The sequence below is a fragment of the Cottoperca gobio genome, chromosome 20 (assembly GCF_900634415.1).
Source record: "Cottoperca gobio chromosome 20, fCotGob3.1, whole genome shotgun sequence".
NCBI lineage: Eukaryota > Metazoa > Chordata > Actinopteri > Perciformes > Bovichtidae > Cottoperca > Cottoperca gobio.
Window position 1 is genome coordinate 14766059 of NC_041374.1, and position 17600 is coordinate 14783658.

Consider the following 17600-nt stretch of genomic DNA (forward strand, 5'->3'; position numbering starts at 1 on the left):
AATCTGAGAGAAAATGATAATTGTTCTTCTTTTGCTCTGCCTCACCCATCATATTGTCTGAGCGGAGGTAATAAAGGCAAGCACAGGGCACAGCATCAAGCCGGAGTTGTACGTGAGAATGACTCGAGTGAAGAATATGAGAAAGGCGGCAGAAGATAATTACATGAGAAGAAAAGAATGTAACCCATCGTGGAGCGGCTGGTGCTGCAAGAATAAACATCAGCGCAGCAGGGTGGTCAGTGATTGGAGAAGTTGCTCGTCCAATCTCCATGTGGGCCAGGATTCTCTCTCTGGAAGTTCCCATGAAGATGTGACAATGTGACTTCCTGTCAGCTCTAGGGGCACTTTTCTGCTGCTGACCCTGACCTTTGACCTCAATGTGGAGCTGGCTAAAGTGAGTGAGTCACAGATACATATTCTAGTATTGAACTTTGGCAGCTTTTGGCAGCTTTGTTAAGTGCAAAGTCATACCTCAATATCCCCTTCAAATGTGTGCCAAGCTAAAATAAATATGTTACGAGAGCACTATAGAGAGAAGGGGTCAGCTTTTTCAGCTTCCTGGGAAAATGATCTTTTCAGATGTACTCCCTCCTGCATCCTCAAAGCTGGTTCAAGATGCCAGGACTTTAAAGGGGCCATTTTTGGGGCGTGAACTCCTAACTCCCTCTCAAAAATGTCGTCAGAGTGTGAAATCCCATTACTCTCCTGCCAATCATGTACCAAAGAGGCCCAGCAGGGGCCAAACAACAAACAACAAAGTCCCCCACTGAGAAGATTAGCGCCACTGTCACAGAGTGCAGTGGTGGGAGATGAAACGGTGAAACAACAAAACTCTTCTGTACGCCAGGTTACAGGAAGTACAGCTTTGTGTCTGGTTTCAAAAAATTGGATGTCACTGTCAATATCTGGCAGGGTGAGGCATTTAGATGTAGGGAGAGGCTGAGTGATAGGATTAAGGAGGGGTAAGAGAGGATGCTCGGCGACGTCAGCCACCACATAAGGATGAAAAATGGCCGTTTCGGCGGAGGGGGGGGGGGGGGGGGCGGGGGGGTCTGGCTGTCCATCCGCACTTCCTCTGCTTTTGGCCACTCGATGCAAATGTGATTGGGCAGCACTGGGCCCCCATCAGACAGCCCTGAAGTAATTAGGTTTAGAATGATCATGCAGTGCTCCAAGATAGACCTTGAAGCATGTGGAGAAGTGGGGAGGCTGTGTGTGTGTGTGTGTGTGTGTGTGTGTGTGTGTGTGTGTGTGAGAGAGGAGAGGTGGTGTTGCACGATGGAGTTAATTGAATCTGAAATCTTGTCGGCCTGAAATGAGATACACCAATGTCTCTCACGCTGCGTCTCAGGCAGAGCACTGCAAACATGACTGAATTCATAAAGTGTGTTATTAAAGAGCTCAAATTAAGTGTAGCAGTGCACCCCTCCATACTCTACCAGGCCTGTGACTACTAATGATCCAGCCCCAGTGGAGTCACACCCAGACCCACCGATGAAGACTCCTTTTCTCTCTCCAACATGTTCTCCTTTCTCTTAACACTTTGGCTATTTTTCTTACTTTACTCTCCCTCTTTCCCTCAATCCATCGTTTCTCCGATGTTCCAAACTAAAACCGCCGGATGTTTTTTAAACTTCCTCCCTCTCTGTTTGATATTTGTTTTTCACACTTTTCACATTTTGATTCCACTTTGATGTTATTTTTTCACTCTGGCCCGGACCGCTTTGATCAATCAGAAAAAGACTGTTTCAATGCTAGTCCACTCTCAGAGGACAGGCGGATTTGAAAATAATGAGAAAAGATTAAGAACACATACAAAGATCTGACAATGGCACAATGCCATTTTGTTTTTCTAAATAGTACAAATAAATCACTAATGCCCCCTGTATAAAAAAAAACATATTAAATGTATGCTTTGGTCTTAGCAAGGGAAAAAACATAAGTTGAATTAGAGATGCAAAGCATGCTTGATATTCCTGAGACAGAGGTGAGAAATGCACATGGGAGAACCTATTTATTTCCCCCTATGTGCTATGCAAATGAAGTGGGCTGCCTGCTACAGTACGACTCATTGCTAGTCTGCTCACCCATCCACTAGGCTTAGCATGTAATGAAATAGAGGCCTTTGGCTGAAATGACCTTTCCCATCCACTGAGTTCCCACCTGCTGATGTGTGCACACCCCTTAACATGTTAGTGAGAGGATGGGTATTGGGAGAGAAACAATCACAGTGAAGGCAAGGAAGATAAAACATGGAAAATTGCTTTTGAATTACAAAGGTAATATCAATCGATGTTGAATTACACTTCTGATTTCCATCAAAGGCAACCAATTAAAGCCAGGAACCGTATTCCTCTTGTTCTGTCAGCATCTCGACATGTGTTCGGCATGTAAAGTGAAATTGTCTATTTTTCCCCTGTTTTTCCACCTCTCTCTCTCTCTCTCTCTCTCTCTCTCTCTCTCTCTCTCTCTCTCTCTCTCTCTCTATCTCTCTCTCTCTCTCTCTCGCTCTCTCTCTCTCTTCTGTTTCCTACTCTGATCTTTTTCTCTGTCTTCTGTGAGAGTGTCTTTTCATAGCTGGATCGGGATTCCATTCCTCCCTATGTTTGTCATGAAAGAATCTTAATTGGGCTCTCACTGCCATACCAAGATGTGTGAACTCCCTCTAGTTAGTGATTTAGGGAGGGGGTGAATGCAAGGCTGAGGGAGGGAGGAGGAATGTGTGACGCACTGAACAGTCCATAACAGCAGATAATGGCCAGTTATTGTTTTCCAGCTGCAGATCCATAAGTCTGTTCAGCCCCCTGTGAGTTAAATGGCTTTGGCTCGGGAGGTTGAGCAGGTCTGCTTTTTAATCACAAAGTTGTTTGTGGAAGACAGCTCCTCCACCATCGCTGTATGAATGTGTGTGTGAATTGGTGAATGAGGCAAATTGTAAAGGGCTTTATCCAGTAAGGTAGAAAGGTGCTGTATAAATGGTGTCCAATGCCAATGACGTAACCAATTGTTTTAGTTGCCTAACCTAAGTTTATTTGTCATAACCATGACCTTCCCCCTAACCTTAACCATTCATAGTTGTCATACGCACATATTGTGGAAAGTGAGAATTAAAACAATCTTGGCATTGGACATTAAATACATGGCATGTAATCTAGAGTTTTGCTGAATTGCCCATTATGGAGTATATTGATCTCAATATTGATCCCTTATTCTTGTCTGGTGTGAGTTGGTGTATCATCTTAACCTTGGTAGTGTTTCATTTTTGATTTGTAGTCTCTCTCTCATACCAGTGGTATTGTTATACCACATTTCCCACAAACCCCTCTGCCCCCTGACACAAGGAGGATGTTCCTTCTTTGATCAAGAGGTTTTTCTCTCTTGCTTTACCGTCAGTTTAATGTGTGTTAGTGATCTTTTCCAAAAACCCACTCAGTTTTCGTTGTGCTGTAAAATGAGTACAGCAGATATCCCACTGCAATATGAAAGGCAATGTGGAAGTGGGTTGAGGCTGCAAATGATCTTATTGATCTCGCTGTCTCATTTGTTTACAGTAATTGTGCTAAGGTTTTGTAAACAATTTCATGAGTTGAAAAATGCCACATGCAGCATGTTTTTAATGTGACATGAACGTATAGCTATGTTCTTGTAGTTTTTTAATGTACTTTGCTTTGAAAAACCAGCAGTTTGATCCAACAGCAGACCAAGGAGGAGTGTCCAGGGTTATTTGTTTAACCTGCTTGTGATGTACAGTCACTATCCCTGAGAATCCATGGGGTTCCTACTCTCCCTCATCCTCACTTTACTCACAATTACTGTCACCCCCCCCCCTCTTTCTTCCTATATATCCACCCTATTCCTCCTCCCTCCTCCTGCCCAGCTGCCCTGGAGATTCATTGTGGCATTGACAGAAAGACCCCTTTCGTCTCCCTCTGAATGCTGGGAGGGATGTATATCACGGATCAGCGGCTCTGCTTGAGCCGGTGTGTGTCCATGCCTGTATTTCAAAGTCTGACGTTTACGAGACAGAAAAACCTGCCTCCCTTCTCCCCTCGCCTGTCCTTTAGGTGAGCATCTTTTGAAATCGGGCATTTGAGCGTTGCAAAACCCATCTGTCTCCAGACTCATCAGCATTTAAAGTAGTCGGGAAATAATTGCGAGAAAGAAGCAAGGGTTATCAAAACACAAAAGACAACTAAATGAATTCATGAGGTAATCCTGCACCACATCAATAATCGAAAGCTATTTCTTCTCACCTACAGTACACATCCTACTGGGTTTAAGTTGTACAAGGGGAAATCAGCTGTAAATACATTACCAAACCTATTATCAGTGAAGGTCTCTCTCTGATCCCTGTGAGTTTCTGCACATCAGTGGTATTTTGTACAGCTATTCCAAAACCCTGCGTTTTTCTCTCCCTGCTGTGGTACTTCCACATCCACAATTGCGGTTGACATCATTAAAAGAGATGAGCAGACTTTGGATGCTGTGTTTGCTGAATGCTGAGTTTTTGTCTTTGAGGCATGTGGCAGCAGCCTAGCTGAGGATACAGAGAGTGTCAGTGATCAAAATGGGCCTTTAGGAATGCAGTGTGCCATACTGTATCTAGGTCACAGCCGGAGCCACCTACTGTAGCTCTTCCACTGAGAAACCACAGCGCTGTCCCCTCCCCTCCCCCTCTCTGCACCCTTCATCCCCATTCCTGCATCCCTGCATGCGAGTGTGTGGGCTAGGTTGGTTAGGCATTAGTGATATGTGACTGTTTATGTACATGAGCATGTGAGATCATGTGTGTGTGTCTGCTTATGCATGGGTTGTGGCTACAAAAGGCATTTGGCAACTGATAATGTGTTTATCTGTACATAAAGCGAGAGAAAGAAAGTGTGCAGGATGATGACTTTGCTGGATCAGAATGCGCACACACACACACACACACACACACACACACACACACACACACACACACACACAATGCCAACCCCAACACCTGAAATTCCCTCCGAGCTGCCCAAGTGTGTTCTATGTAAATTGTCCTTCAGAAACTCCCTCCTCACTGCGCTCATACACTTTAACAAATGGATGTATGAATCTGTTTGGACTGTTTATTTGTGTTGTAATGAGAGGCTTTAATCAGCGGTGTCAGGGATTTCAAACGTTCCTCTGAGCGTGTGCAAAAAGCACCCCTCCCCTCTTCTCACACACACACACTCGCACACGCACGTACACATACATAACTCAGTGATTTATGTGAAACATTAAAGGCAATCATGTTGCGCTGGGCCTCGTCCTTTGTATTGCACAGGCTGTTTGAAATATGGAAAAGCCAAGCTGTCCCTTGATATACAGGCACACACATATAGATAGGCACATGCACACACACGCACGTGCACACCCTCACACACTCACACAAACAGGTGCTCGTGTGTACTACTTGCTATTGCTTAAATATGAATAATTGGCACACTGAGCAAACAGATGAGTGCTGGTTTTTTTTCCATCTTGCAAACACACAAACCCACGCGCATGCAAGAACTTTTATTTGTAGACAGACATTCAGATTATCTTTCCAACATACATACACTTATCAAGTTCAACATTTTCTTTGATACCGATAGTTGTTAGTTTAAAAGCATCAGCCATTCACTGTGATGCAGCTCTATGTGTTTATTCCCTCTTGTCTCTGTGGCTACAGAGAAGGTTTCTTAATAAGAGCGGATTAGCTCTGTTGCTGGAATTTAGAAAATGTACTGTACCCTCCTCCCACACACACACACACACACTCACACATCTAGCGGAAGTACAATACAATATATGTAGGAAGGGATACCGAAAATAAAAGCCCTATGGCTCTCAGTGACTGACCATTCTTCACAATCATATATTTATTTTAGTTAAAATTCTCTTTCTTGTCTTACTCCTCCACCCTTAGGAGTGGTGTTAGTGAAGCCTTGTTAGTCTTTGGCTATTTATGTCTCCTGACAACTAGACCAGCGGTGGAATGTAGTTGTGGATCAGGCCATTGGACACACATACAGGCTTGTATAAGAGGAAATAAATTGCTCGAAAAAGAAAAACGGAGCAACCCAGGAAGATAAATTCTGACAGAAGTGCAAAGAGGGAAATAAACAGATGGAGGAAGAGTTGAAGAGTTGCAGAAATAACAGAAAATACTGACAGACACGGCAGTGGGGAGAATAAAAAACAATTTTCTGAAAGGGAGGATTAGCTTCAACTTTCATGCATCTGTATTTAAATCTTCATTTCCATACAATAACCCTTTTTATGTTAAACAGGTGGGATCGGGGGATATTGGTTGAGCAATAGACTGTCATTTAAATGCAATGATGTGAGATGGCATACAATTCCAGTACCTGTAAATAGGTATTTTTTCATAACTTTGGTATGACCGTGTAGAACATCACTGAAACGGAACATCCCTCAACGTGACGGTGTCGTCTTTGCTCTGCTGGGAGACCTAAGATGCGTAGAAGTATCTGGTGAGAATCATTTTTCCTCCGTCTCGCCCGTAGCGTTGTCCCCCTACTGGGGCTGGGCCTGATGTCATGAATAAATGCATGTCATGCCTCCACGGTGCGGGACACGCCACTTTCCCACCCGGCATGAACCATTTCAACTCCCATCCTCCCTCCTCCTGTTTGACTCCCCACTGTTTTCACACCATTGCTGAAAGAATCGGGCCCAGCTTCCCTCAGCGAATCAACAGCAGCCCCCCCTCCGTTCCCCTTAAGAGGAAATCGATTGGTTCAGTGTGGGCCAGCCCTTGTCCAATGGGGTGAAAGCACAGCAATGTCATATCTCGCTCTGACCTGTAAGAGGCAGAGTGTTTGAATGTGCTCCTACATTAAGGGTTGTGGTATTTTGATCATGAACCCCGAGATGGTGCGAACCCAAATGGGTGCAACCTCATCTTAGACATTCATTGATGAAACTTAAGTTTGCTGTCTTTCTTAAACTCTTAAAGAAAATGCTTTTCTGGAGATGCATCAAATTGTAGTTTAAAAGCGGTCTGGCTGAGCAGGGAAAGCGCTGACTGACATTACATGTTGCGGATAATGAGTTCCGCGGGGAGGGAGATAATCGGCTGCCGCTGGCTGGAGGCTGCATGAACGACGGGAGAACATTCTCCTGTACCTCTCTGGGGTTGGTGTGGGGACATTACTCTGAGGCCACTCGATGATAACGAATGCCCCTTTAATGCCTGTTAACGATCGCTGGGTCCCGGGAAAGAAAGAAAAAAACCTCTCTCCCTTTTTCCTTTCTCTGACTGTCTTATTGGATTTTTTACAAGGCATCTGTATGTCTCACCCCAGGTAGAGAGTGTTTACTCACCACAGCTGTAACAACACTTAGCTAGCAAAGAGGAAAGACAAATCTGACAGGCTGGCCTTCCTAACAGGACAATATGAAAAGGATATGCAACTGTCAGGGTTTTGCCCTAGGTGAAGTACTGTGAAGAAATTGTGCCTGCTTAATATCGACATGATAGGAGACGATAGAAAAAGGTGTGTTTGTATGTGTGTTAGTCCTAACTTTCTGCTGTGTACTTTTGCCATCAATAAAATGATACTTACATATACTCTTGAGATGGCATTATGGTGCTTTATAGATTATCAACATGAAATGCAGTGGGTGGAGGCAGATATTTAGTTTTAGTTTTGGGGGATTGGGGCTCAGACACCACCATCAGATGTCTGTGGGGGACTTTGCCCTGAGAGATTTGGATTAACTTTCAGGTTGGCCGAGCAGAAACCATAATGATTCTCTCTGTCTGCCCTTGAAATTATCTTCTCCATCATTTACTCAAATTGATAGATGCAGTCACTTTTTCTTTCTGGCTCACCTGTTCCATTTGCAGATTTGACTAATGCCAAAAGATTTACCACCTCAGATGGGAGGTTGAACCAGGTGGTCCATCACTTCCCTGCATTCACTTTGAAAAACCACACATTTTAGAAGGAGGAATAGTCAGCTATTTCTGTTGTCCTCTCTCCCTAAGTCAGCAACTTCCTGTGAGCAAACCACACATTCTCCACAGCAGATTTCAAAACAGATTAACTTCTCTTAAATCTACTCCCCCAGATTAAATGATTGTAACAATCAAACTGGCTTTAAGGCTTTGCATAATTTACTCTTTTCTCCGTCTTCGGAAATTCTGTCTTTGACTTTTTTACTCCTCTGTTGTGCTGCAGCCTTGAAGTATTATTACCCTGTAAATCGATAAAGATGATGTATGAGGCATCCACTGCTAGTGGTATAAACCCTTCTGTTTTCTGTGATATATGAGGATGTATCAAAATGAATGGAGTACCTATTTACTGACTTCCTTTTTATAGTAAAAGCGGACACACACAAAACAACAACGGCAGCTACTTATTAATATGCCTAATGTGCAGTATTTGAAAACATATGAGTTTATGAGATGCTGTCAGCAGAAGCCAGGACACTATGATTGAACACTTCAATTTACTCTCAATATTTCATCGCATCAGTGGCAGTCATAACATTAATAAAGCATATATTATATATGATTGACGCATGTTAGATTGCATATCACACAAATGAGGTTTGATAGCCAATTAGACATTATAGAGGCCACACGGTGATGAATAACACAGAGCAGCTCATGCAGCCCAAGGTTATACATATTCCCGACATCTATCTTGATGTATGAGTACATATCACTATCCTATCCTACTGATCAAGTCTGCATCTTACTCAGTTTTTGTGTTTGTGCTCACGTAATCTTAACTGAATGCCTGTCTACCCAGGCCAGGTGGTTTTGCGATCTGCATCTCTCCTCACCATCGTTCTTTGTCTTTTTAGGGCTCCTCTGCATTTCTCTATTTATCACTCTTACCCGGGGTTTGCCTCAGTGAGATAGATGCTTAGGAACGGATCATTTGACAGCGCTTCGGTCTGGTGGACTGAAACAGAAAAATAAGATTAGAGTTTATGAGGATGTAAATGGCATATCATTGTTTACCTGGCTTTGATGGAGATGTGAGGTCCAGCTGTAGCTCAAATAGTGGCCATTGCAAGTCATTTCCAAATAGCTATTTCACCGAATAATCTTAATTCAAAGTCTAGTAAGTGAAGGTTTGAGTTAAGCATATTCTGTTACTCTACTGTTCCCAAGATCAAGAATCAATCTCCATTACAAATAGCTACTTAAAAAAATGTTTAATAATAAGACATTTCATCATTCCCAGGTTTTAATTATACTGCAAAGCAGCCACATTACAAAGAAATGTGTCTGCCTTTTAGGACCATATAAGTTCTCTTTCCCAAACTGCAAGGTATACTGTAGTTACTCCATTGTCATTCTACCCATGAGTTGCGGCTGCCAATCAATATCTTATTATCAAGCCTCATCAACCTCACTCTCAATACAACTATCCTGATGCCAGCCCCGATTATCGCCAAGGTGCCAATACCGGCTCAAGAGTTTTAAAGAAACAGCCGAGTTTCTCCTTCCCCCCTGACACTGATAAACTCCAAATCATTACTGTTTTTTTATTGGATTCCATTCGTTTCTCAAATGAGACACTTATCTTCCAGAGTCAGGTATGCGAGTCAATACCGTTTGCCGTTTCTATACACAGACTGGTAGCAGGGATTTCTGTACTTTCCTGCTGAGAAAATGATGAATGTAGAAATATTACATTGGGGTTTTGTGCGTCAGTGGAGGTTTGGTGTTTAATCCTGTGTTCCACCAGGGTCCCCACTGGCAGGGCTCAGGCTGTTCAAGTGAAGGGCAGACCCATGTTATGAATCAGCAAGGGTCCCAATAGCCTTCTAATAGAGCTGGTAGTATCGTCCCTTTCCTCCGCCTACGCTTTGATGTGGGCCCTCCTTCTCAGGCCACCAGCGATGGGGGAATAGCCTTTCATATGGGAGCTGCTACTTAGTCTAATCCGCCAATATGTTTCACTATGACAAATCCCTCATTGTATTGATGTTGATCCAGGAGAAGAAAAGTTGAGGGCAGAAGTTTGTCTCCCCTAAGGTTATTTTATGGGTTTTTTTTATGGTAGGGGGTGTAGGGGGGAGAGAAGAGACTGTGAAAAAAAAATTGGAAGTGGAGAAAAAGGAAGGTGAATTTTCCTCAGGAAGTTAATGAATGTCCTTGAAGTGAGGCGAGGGAAGCTGTCACCTGCCCTGGTGATAGATAGCAGGCTCACTATTATTAGCATTCCCAGCCCTAGCCTTGAGTTTTATGCCTTACTAGAGCCATTTGTTGATTAATTAATCAGGTAATGTATGCTATCTGTGCTACAAAAGCACCCACATATCACTCCATTGGCCCCTCCTGGTCACTCTGCGCAACCACAGACCAGGATATCCTACCAGGCCACAGCACATTCGAAAAATTACAATTCCAAAGCAGCCACTACAAAGAGAAACCATTTGCACAAAGGTCCTGGCTGCTTTTAATGTAAAGTAGAATAATAAACATCTGCAAGGGAAACAATCTCCCATTTCATGAATATATTCACTTCAACCGGCCGAAAGTCAACCTTGTCTGATGCAATTCTTTTCAGCTTTCGGAGAAAGTTTTCAAACTGTCAAATAAAGCTCAGCTATGAGGAAGGTAAAGATAAACTAGGATTGAAGCACCGTTGGGCTGCGAGACTGCAGAGTTTAATGTTGTCTCCTATTCCTCTGTCTGAACAAGACCGCACAAAAAAGCCCATGTGGAACATCACAATCAATGTCTGTGTGTACAGTGTGAGAACATCGAGTTACGTCATGTAATATAAACAGTCAATAAGAATCCAGAGCTTTTCTGTGATTATATTTATTGAATTTCTTCCCATGTCTCACATCCCCTCACGCCCATATAGTTTCTGCTTATAGCCTTGTCTGTATAATCATCAAATGTGTTCATATAAGTGGCCTGGTTTCCACCAACCGGACAATCCTAAAAAATACAAGGTTTGCAGTATTCACATTTTAGTCCTATTGATTTTTCATATTTATAACCAGTAGCATATTACGATAAACGAGAAATGATCATTTGGTAGTCAGAAATATATGCTAGTCCATGCTTAAACAGGTTAACTTTTTAACATTTCAGTTCATGTAAGTGGCTTACCCCCATTTATATCAAAATGTATTCAGCTTGCCTTTAAGCAATTTCTTTTACAGATATGATCCTTTCCTTATGTAATCTCTTCAACTTTGCCACGATACTTTACAGAGCAGCTGTTCAGAATTGCGTTTTATCTCCATTTTTACACACATGTTGTACCATCATTTCTCTGTTGTTCCAATTGGTATTCATGTCATAAGTATTGAGCCTGTTTCCCCCTACAAGACATGATTGAAGGCTGAGATGACACAATGCCTAACCTGGTGTTGACCAATCACATTCATCTAAATTATAATATACCTGGCTATGCAGTGACCAATCCTTTCAACTGTAATTATCTAAAGAAATCTTGGTTTTCACAGGTAATAATAACAGTTATAAACATATTTTATTAGCTTTGCATGCCCATACATATTGAGAACCACACACCTTGGGTCAAAGTAGGCAGAGTAGCACTGTACATACTGCATATGGTGTACAGATGTGCTTCTATCTCCATGTGCATCTTGGCCATCGTGTGCACTTCTTGAATATCTGTCTGTAGTACTTCCTTTTTCTGTATCCTGTCATTTTGCACTTCCTCCACAACTGGTACCATTGTGGAGCGGGGCAGGAAATGACATCATACTTTCATGATTCTGCCTTTCCTGTTCTGTATCTATTATCTCTAAATGTGGTGTACAGCTATACATTTGAGGGCTGTTCTTAGAGTTATCCACAAGCACATTGTTGTGAGTAATAAAGTCTCAGCCAGTGGAGTCAGTTAATAGAGTTGTCCATATATTGTGTGTGTGTGTGTGTGTGTGTGTGTGTGTGTGTGTGTGTGTGTGTGTGTGTGTGTGTGTGTGTGTGTGTGTACATCCTTGTAAATGTACTGTACTCCCTGTCAACTGCATGCCTCCTTTTTTTTCATTCCTCATCATTTTCTCACACCCACAGCCAGTCATTTATTCGCCCAGCACCATGCTCGGTCGACCCAAGGAATTTACGATCATTGGTTTGGCTTATTCTCACCTCGCTGTAAAGCTGTAACGGATTAACTGCCACCGGTGTGTCACTCCCGTCATTAAAATGTAAAAGTTTGAGACGCTGCCTAGAAAGTTACAAATGATGCCGTCGAGCTCGGCCTTTTCCTCCACTTACATACTGCCTGGTTGCAGGTAGTTTGTTCCCTCCTCTTTCAAAACTAAATCATGAGCTGTCACTGCTCCGATCATTCTAGGTAAACTCTACAGCTCGGGGAGGAAATGGGGAGCTCATCCTCTCTCTTAAAAAGAGGGATTTTGCCATTTTCTACATTTCAGACACACTGAATCTTTTCTTCTGTACTGGATGACGACTTGGCAGGGAGGGAATTCTGTTATCTTTTGATATGGCTTGATGCATTTTGATTGCATTTATATTTTAAAAAGTTACTCTTTCAATAACGAATGGGTGCCTGGGGAGACTCCTCCTGTGCTGTCTTCCCAGTACAAACCCGACCTGAAGATTTTGACAGTTTGACACTTTAATTTCCTACTGAGTATTTCACCTGAATTTCCCGGACAAAGAGGAGACATGCTGCTGTGAAAGAAAATGTCCATATTGGGTTGGAAATGATTAAAGTCTGGGCCTCAATTAATTCCTCTCTGACTTCTCTTTAACTCAGGTTTGGAAAGCACCGGAGGGATGAGAATCCAGGAGACAGGATGGAGAGGAAGGGCTCCAGTAAATCTAAAGCTGAGGACATGCAGGCGTCAGAGGACGAAACCCTGCGGATGAGGCTGGAACAGGAGAGGTGAGTGTACAGACAGAGCCTTGGCTCGCTAAAAGCAAGGACAATTAAGTCCCAGCTAAACCTGAAAAATCCCCATTGCTGACCAGAAAATTAGCAAACTACCTAATTAGCAAAATGGCAGAGCAAGGTTGGAAATACTCATATGTCAATTTGTCAAATGTCCCTTTATATCAGTACATTAAATAGATCATTTATGGATTGTTTTTGCCTGTGCCATTCAGAGGCGCTGACCTCTTAATGGCGCTCGCAGGCCCCTGTGGATTTAGCATGATTGAATGGTGCTCATTATAATAGTGAAATCGATGTTGCTCTGCATTTGTCATCTCCTGCAGCTCGCCCAGGTTGTTAATCGCTCTAGAATACGCTGTTCCTTTTAATCCGCCCCTCTTGGCTCTATGTCCTCTGGTGTTTGTGGACATCAGGCCGTCCAGAAGAATAAGGCGAGGCCTTGGTTTTGCCGCGTGCGCCTCATCCCTCCCAGACAAGCCTCATTTAATTCTCTCCAGCAGGGAAGACAATAATAGTAGCAGGGTGAATAAAAAGACAGCTTGCAGCCTCCATTGTTCTCCAGCAGCCAAATGAACTCAGTAATCAAACTGCCATTGTTAATGACAGCTAATTGAATAGAAACAATAGGGCTTGATACCACTCCCTCTTACAACGAAGGCAAAGAAGGATGGATGAGAGAAGGATGGATGGCTGTCGATAATGTATGGTACCACAAACACAAACAAGTGCACACACAAAAAAAGCTCACAAAAGCCCTCCTCCTTGCTGAATGGAACATCTGGAGGCCTTGCTCAAAAAGCTGTAGCACATTTCTCTTTGGTATTTAACTATGACTTGCCGTGATGGTCCTCCCCGCTGAGGGTGCGAATGCCTCTGGCTGAGTGCCCAACACATTTCCCTCAGTGCACCCAGGGGACCAACAGGCCTGGCTCTCCATCCAGATCTGTCCCCTTTGAGAAGCTCCCAAACGGCTGTCATGCTAAGCAGCAGAATCAACACAGCGGGTATGAGATATGTAGAGTACAGGCCTCCCCCCCCAACACACACACACATTTAAATCCAACTACTTTTCTCTCACCGCTGTCACCCAATTTCTTTGTCTGCTACTTTGTCCTTGCAACACGTTCTCATTCCCTGTCTTGTTTGTGTCCGTTCTGCATGTGTGAGCTCCGGTCCCAGCTCCCTGTGCACAAGGGCAACCTAATTCTTTACTTTTGTACCCGTTCTCAAATCCCATCACTCAGCCAGGCCAGGATTGTCCCTCGGTTAATGGAAAGGGAATCCTGAGGGAAATCGTGGTGGGTTATAATAAACCAACCTGCCATGAAGAAAAGTCGATATTCAAAGCATTAGGGTTCAGCAGGACGACAGCTCAGAAATCCATTACTTCTTGTATTTTTTGGTAGCACTACTGTATTACACATTTGCTACATTTGATTGTTTCAGTTCTCTGCTTAAGGCACATGCTCTGATTGATCACTGTGCTTACACGGAGACAGGACCATTTCAGAGTGCGTTTATGAAATTATGGATCAGACCGTAACAGGTTTCCGACGCTGGCAATCGTCAGGCAGGCCCGTGTGTCAGCACACCCCGAGGATGGGCCGCAGCCAAACTCCCGGCTCGGCTGACATTAGCGATCATTAATTGAAGCAGACGGTTTTGACAGGGGCTTTTAGTGATTCCAAATAGGAGTCAGCAAAGAGGTGAGACAGATTAATTCATAAAACCTGCCCTTTTTACCCTGCAATAAGGACGCTACGGTTATATATTTAAAACTCTGACCTTGATATGATTCATGCAATTTATGGTTTGGCCTGCGGTCCTCACAGACACCACCCGTTTATTTTGAGTAAAAATGATCTCCTCTATTGATATCTTGTCAGCCTGTTATGGATGGAACTTGATGGAGAAGAGAGTACATAAAACTTTGACTTCATTGCTTCAGCACAGTGCAGTGCATCCACTTGATGAAGAGTGGTTATCAGCAGCATTTGTTTTGCTCAAATCTGGAAGGTTTTACACAGCTCCTGTGATTGACTGTTTCATGTCTCATCACGGCGACATTAGAACCTGTGATTACTAGGCTGATCTAAATCTTTGTTCAGCCCAGCAGTGGCAGCCATTACTCTGGTCTCTTTATGCCCGTGGACAGCACCCAAGACACCCCTATCTGATTGGCTCATGTTGAGAGGACTGTGGAGACAACAAGCTCTGTGATTGGACCTTGGGTGGGTTTGGAGAGCAGCCTGTTTCTGTGGCTATGGCCCTCATTCATGCAGGGCCATGGGGGAGAAGAGAGAGAAAGAAAAGAAACACAGGGCGGGTGGTGGTGGCGGTGGAGCTTCTATCAGTCTCTGACTTATCTCTGCACATGTTAGCCCTGAAACTATATTTCCCCAGCCAAAGAGGGATGCACACAAAGACAACCTGACAATGTTCCCTTCTTTATTTTCCGCCTGAACTGAACTCTATTTTCTCTGTCTTTCTCTGTGGCAGCTGATTATGATGTCCATTCTCTCTTATCTGCTTGGCTCCGGTTGGCTTCTAATCAGCAGCCAGCACTCTACTGCTACTCTACTTGTACCCTCTCCCAGACCACAGCAAAGCAAATCACTTTTTTTTTTGTTATCCTCAACAGTGGCCTGCTTCCCCTTGTTTGTTGTTTGATGTCCTGCTGACTCTAGCCAAAAGAAAACCCTGACCAGTGATTCTGGTCAGTCAGCACAATTGATATAGACAAACAGAAAAACTTGGATTAGTTGTGAGAGATTTGATCTTTTATTTAGCACATGAGAAGTTCTTCTCTTGCACTATGCTCAGGGTACAGACACTTACTGCCACAGATTAAAAAAATAACATAAAGCAATTTACTCTAAGGCAGATCTTTTCTTTTCATTTTTCTTTCGTCACAGTGATTTTGGTACAAACGTTATCATTTCACTTTGTAAAACCATCTCATTATTTCAGTATCCTATTTGAGTCTCATTTACATAGTGAGTTCAAAGGAAAGCTCCAACTGGCTGATTGGGAAGTGTGATTACATTTGTAATTATATTGATACCTACAGCAAGTTACTACGATTGTTAACACTGTGAATTAACACCACGAAACTTGGACAATTATCTCTGTGATTACATTATGCCGTTATGGGCCAAGTGTCAATACAGAAGATGGGCTTTCGGAGGTTTGCCGTTCTGCACCCAGACACACTTACTGCATTTTGATTAGATTCGTATACATTCTGCCCTCTATCTGCACTTCAGAACAATAGAACATGTTTTGGTGAGTGTGCATTGGAAAGAGAAATCTATTCAAGGCGGCTGGATGAGAACGTAAGAGAGCAAATACATTCTGTTTCATCCACCACGGTAACAATGCATATTAAAGAGGCAGGCTTTCAAGCTTCTAAGTGTTGACTTCAAAATGAGTGTCTGAAAGTACAGACAGCTCCCCCCCCCCCACCCCCCTCTCCACCTTCATCTTCGTTTCCCCCTGCCTCCCTTGGGTAGAATACACCTTGACAAACATATGGAGAAGGAGTCTGCTGGCTTTGGTGGTCCAAAAAAACAGCCCTGTTGGAAAAAACAGCGAGAATTATGCAGTTTGGTGAGAACTCGAGGTGATCTGACATGTTGTTCCCAGTTTACACCAAGCCTCCCATTCTAGCAACATATTGTCTTAAAGTAATTACTTGATGTGACAGTCTTCTGCTGAGATGAAGCCTAAAGCTACAGTATAATTAAAAATTCTAGTTTTAGAATTTTTGTTGATTTAGTGACAATAAATGACAAGAAAAACATTATGGAGAACAGATACTTACACATAGTTTTCTTGAAGACATGGTCAGTCAGCGGATTATGGGTTGAACTTTAACTGCCTGAAAGCCTCAGCGTTAGACTGTCTAGAGTCTAGACAGTCTTTTAGCCTGGAGGAAATACCTTTCCACTTAACTGTTATGAAGAACAAGCAAGTAGGCACTATGTTGTATTCAAAGGTACAATCTGCATTTAAGAATATAGAATAAAAGTCGGACAACACGTAGAGAAACCAAAGAAACTCGGCAATTACTAATGTAATACTGGAATTATCTTCTTTTCTGTGCTCAGTCTAATTAAAATGAAAAGGAAAATCCACAGTTGGGCTGCAATGAAGCACTACAGCTCAATTGTCCCCTTTTTGAAATAAAATATCCCTGGGCTGGTTGTATTAAAAGCTACAGTGTCCCCTCCTTTCAAACATACTATCTGGTAAGAGGAGAAGACAGGAGAAGGGCTGGTAATTGGGGCTGTTCAGTAATAATGTGTTTAGTGTGGGCAGCACTTTCCTCAATGTTAACATCCTGGGCCATTAATTGGCTAATGGAGTATATATGGTACAGCGCGGAGGTGGTCTCTCAGGAGAAAATGGGGGAAGGAGAGAACTTAAAAGTGGAGCAGTAGTTGCAGGTTGCCCAAGAAGAACGACAGTTAACAGGTGTGGATGTGGGGTTTAGAGCTATTTATCACATTACAGAGCAGAAAAATGGCTTCCAAATTCCAACCCTGTTTTTCCTACAAAATACATGTTTTTCTGCACCTCTGCATACAATCATGTACCCGCTTCGAATGTTGTCAGCAGATTGAATGGGGGTTATCAGTGGTCTGCTACACCTACTAGTAGCCGTTATCATCTATTCACATGAGATGAACACAACGTCAACCT

At 43.1% G+C, this 17600-nt stretch overlaps 1 protein-coding gene across 1 annotated transcript in view; it reads left to right on the top strand.

Moving 5' to 3' along the window:
• The window catches only part of LOC115025632 (partitioning defective 3 homolog), a 313173-nt gene that overhangs the window by 220423 nt on the left and 75150 nt on the right, over positions 1–17600 (top strand). The window contains exon 22 of the mRNA XM_029458033.1: positions 12759–12887. Coding sequence (XP_029313893.1) covers positions 12759–12887 — 129 coding nt within the window. The remainder of the gene's footprint in view (positions 1–12758; positions 12888–17600) is intronic.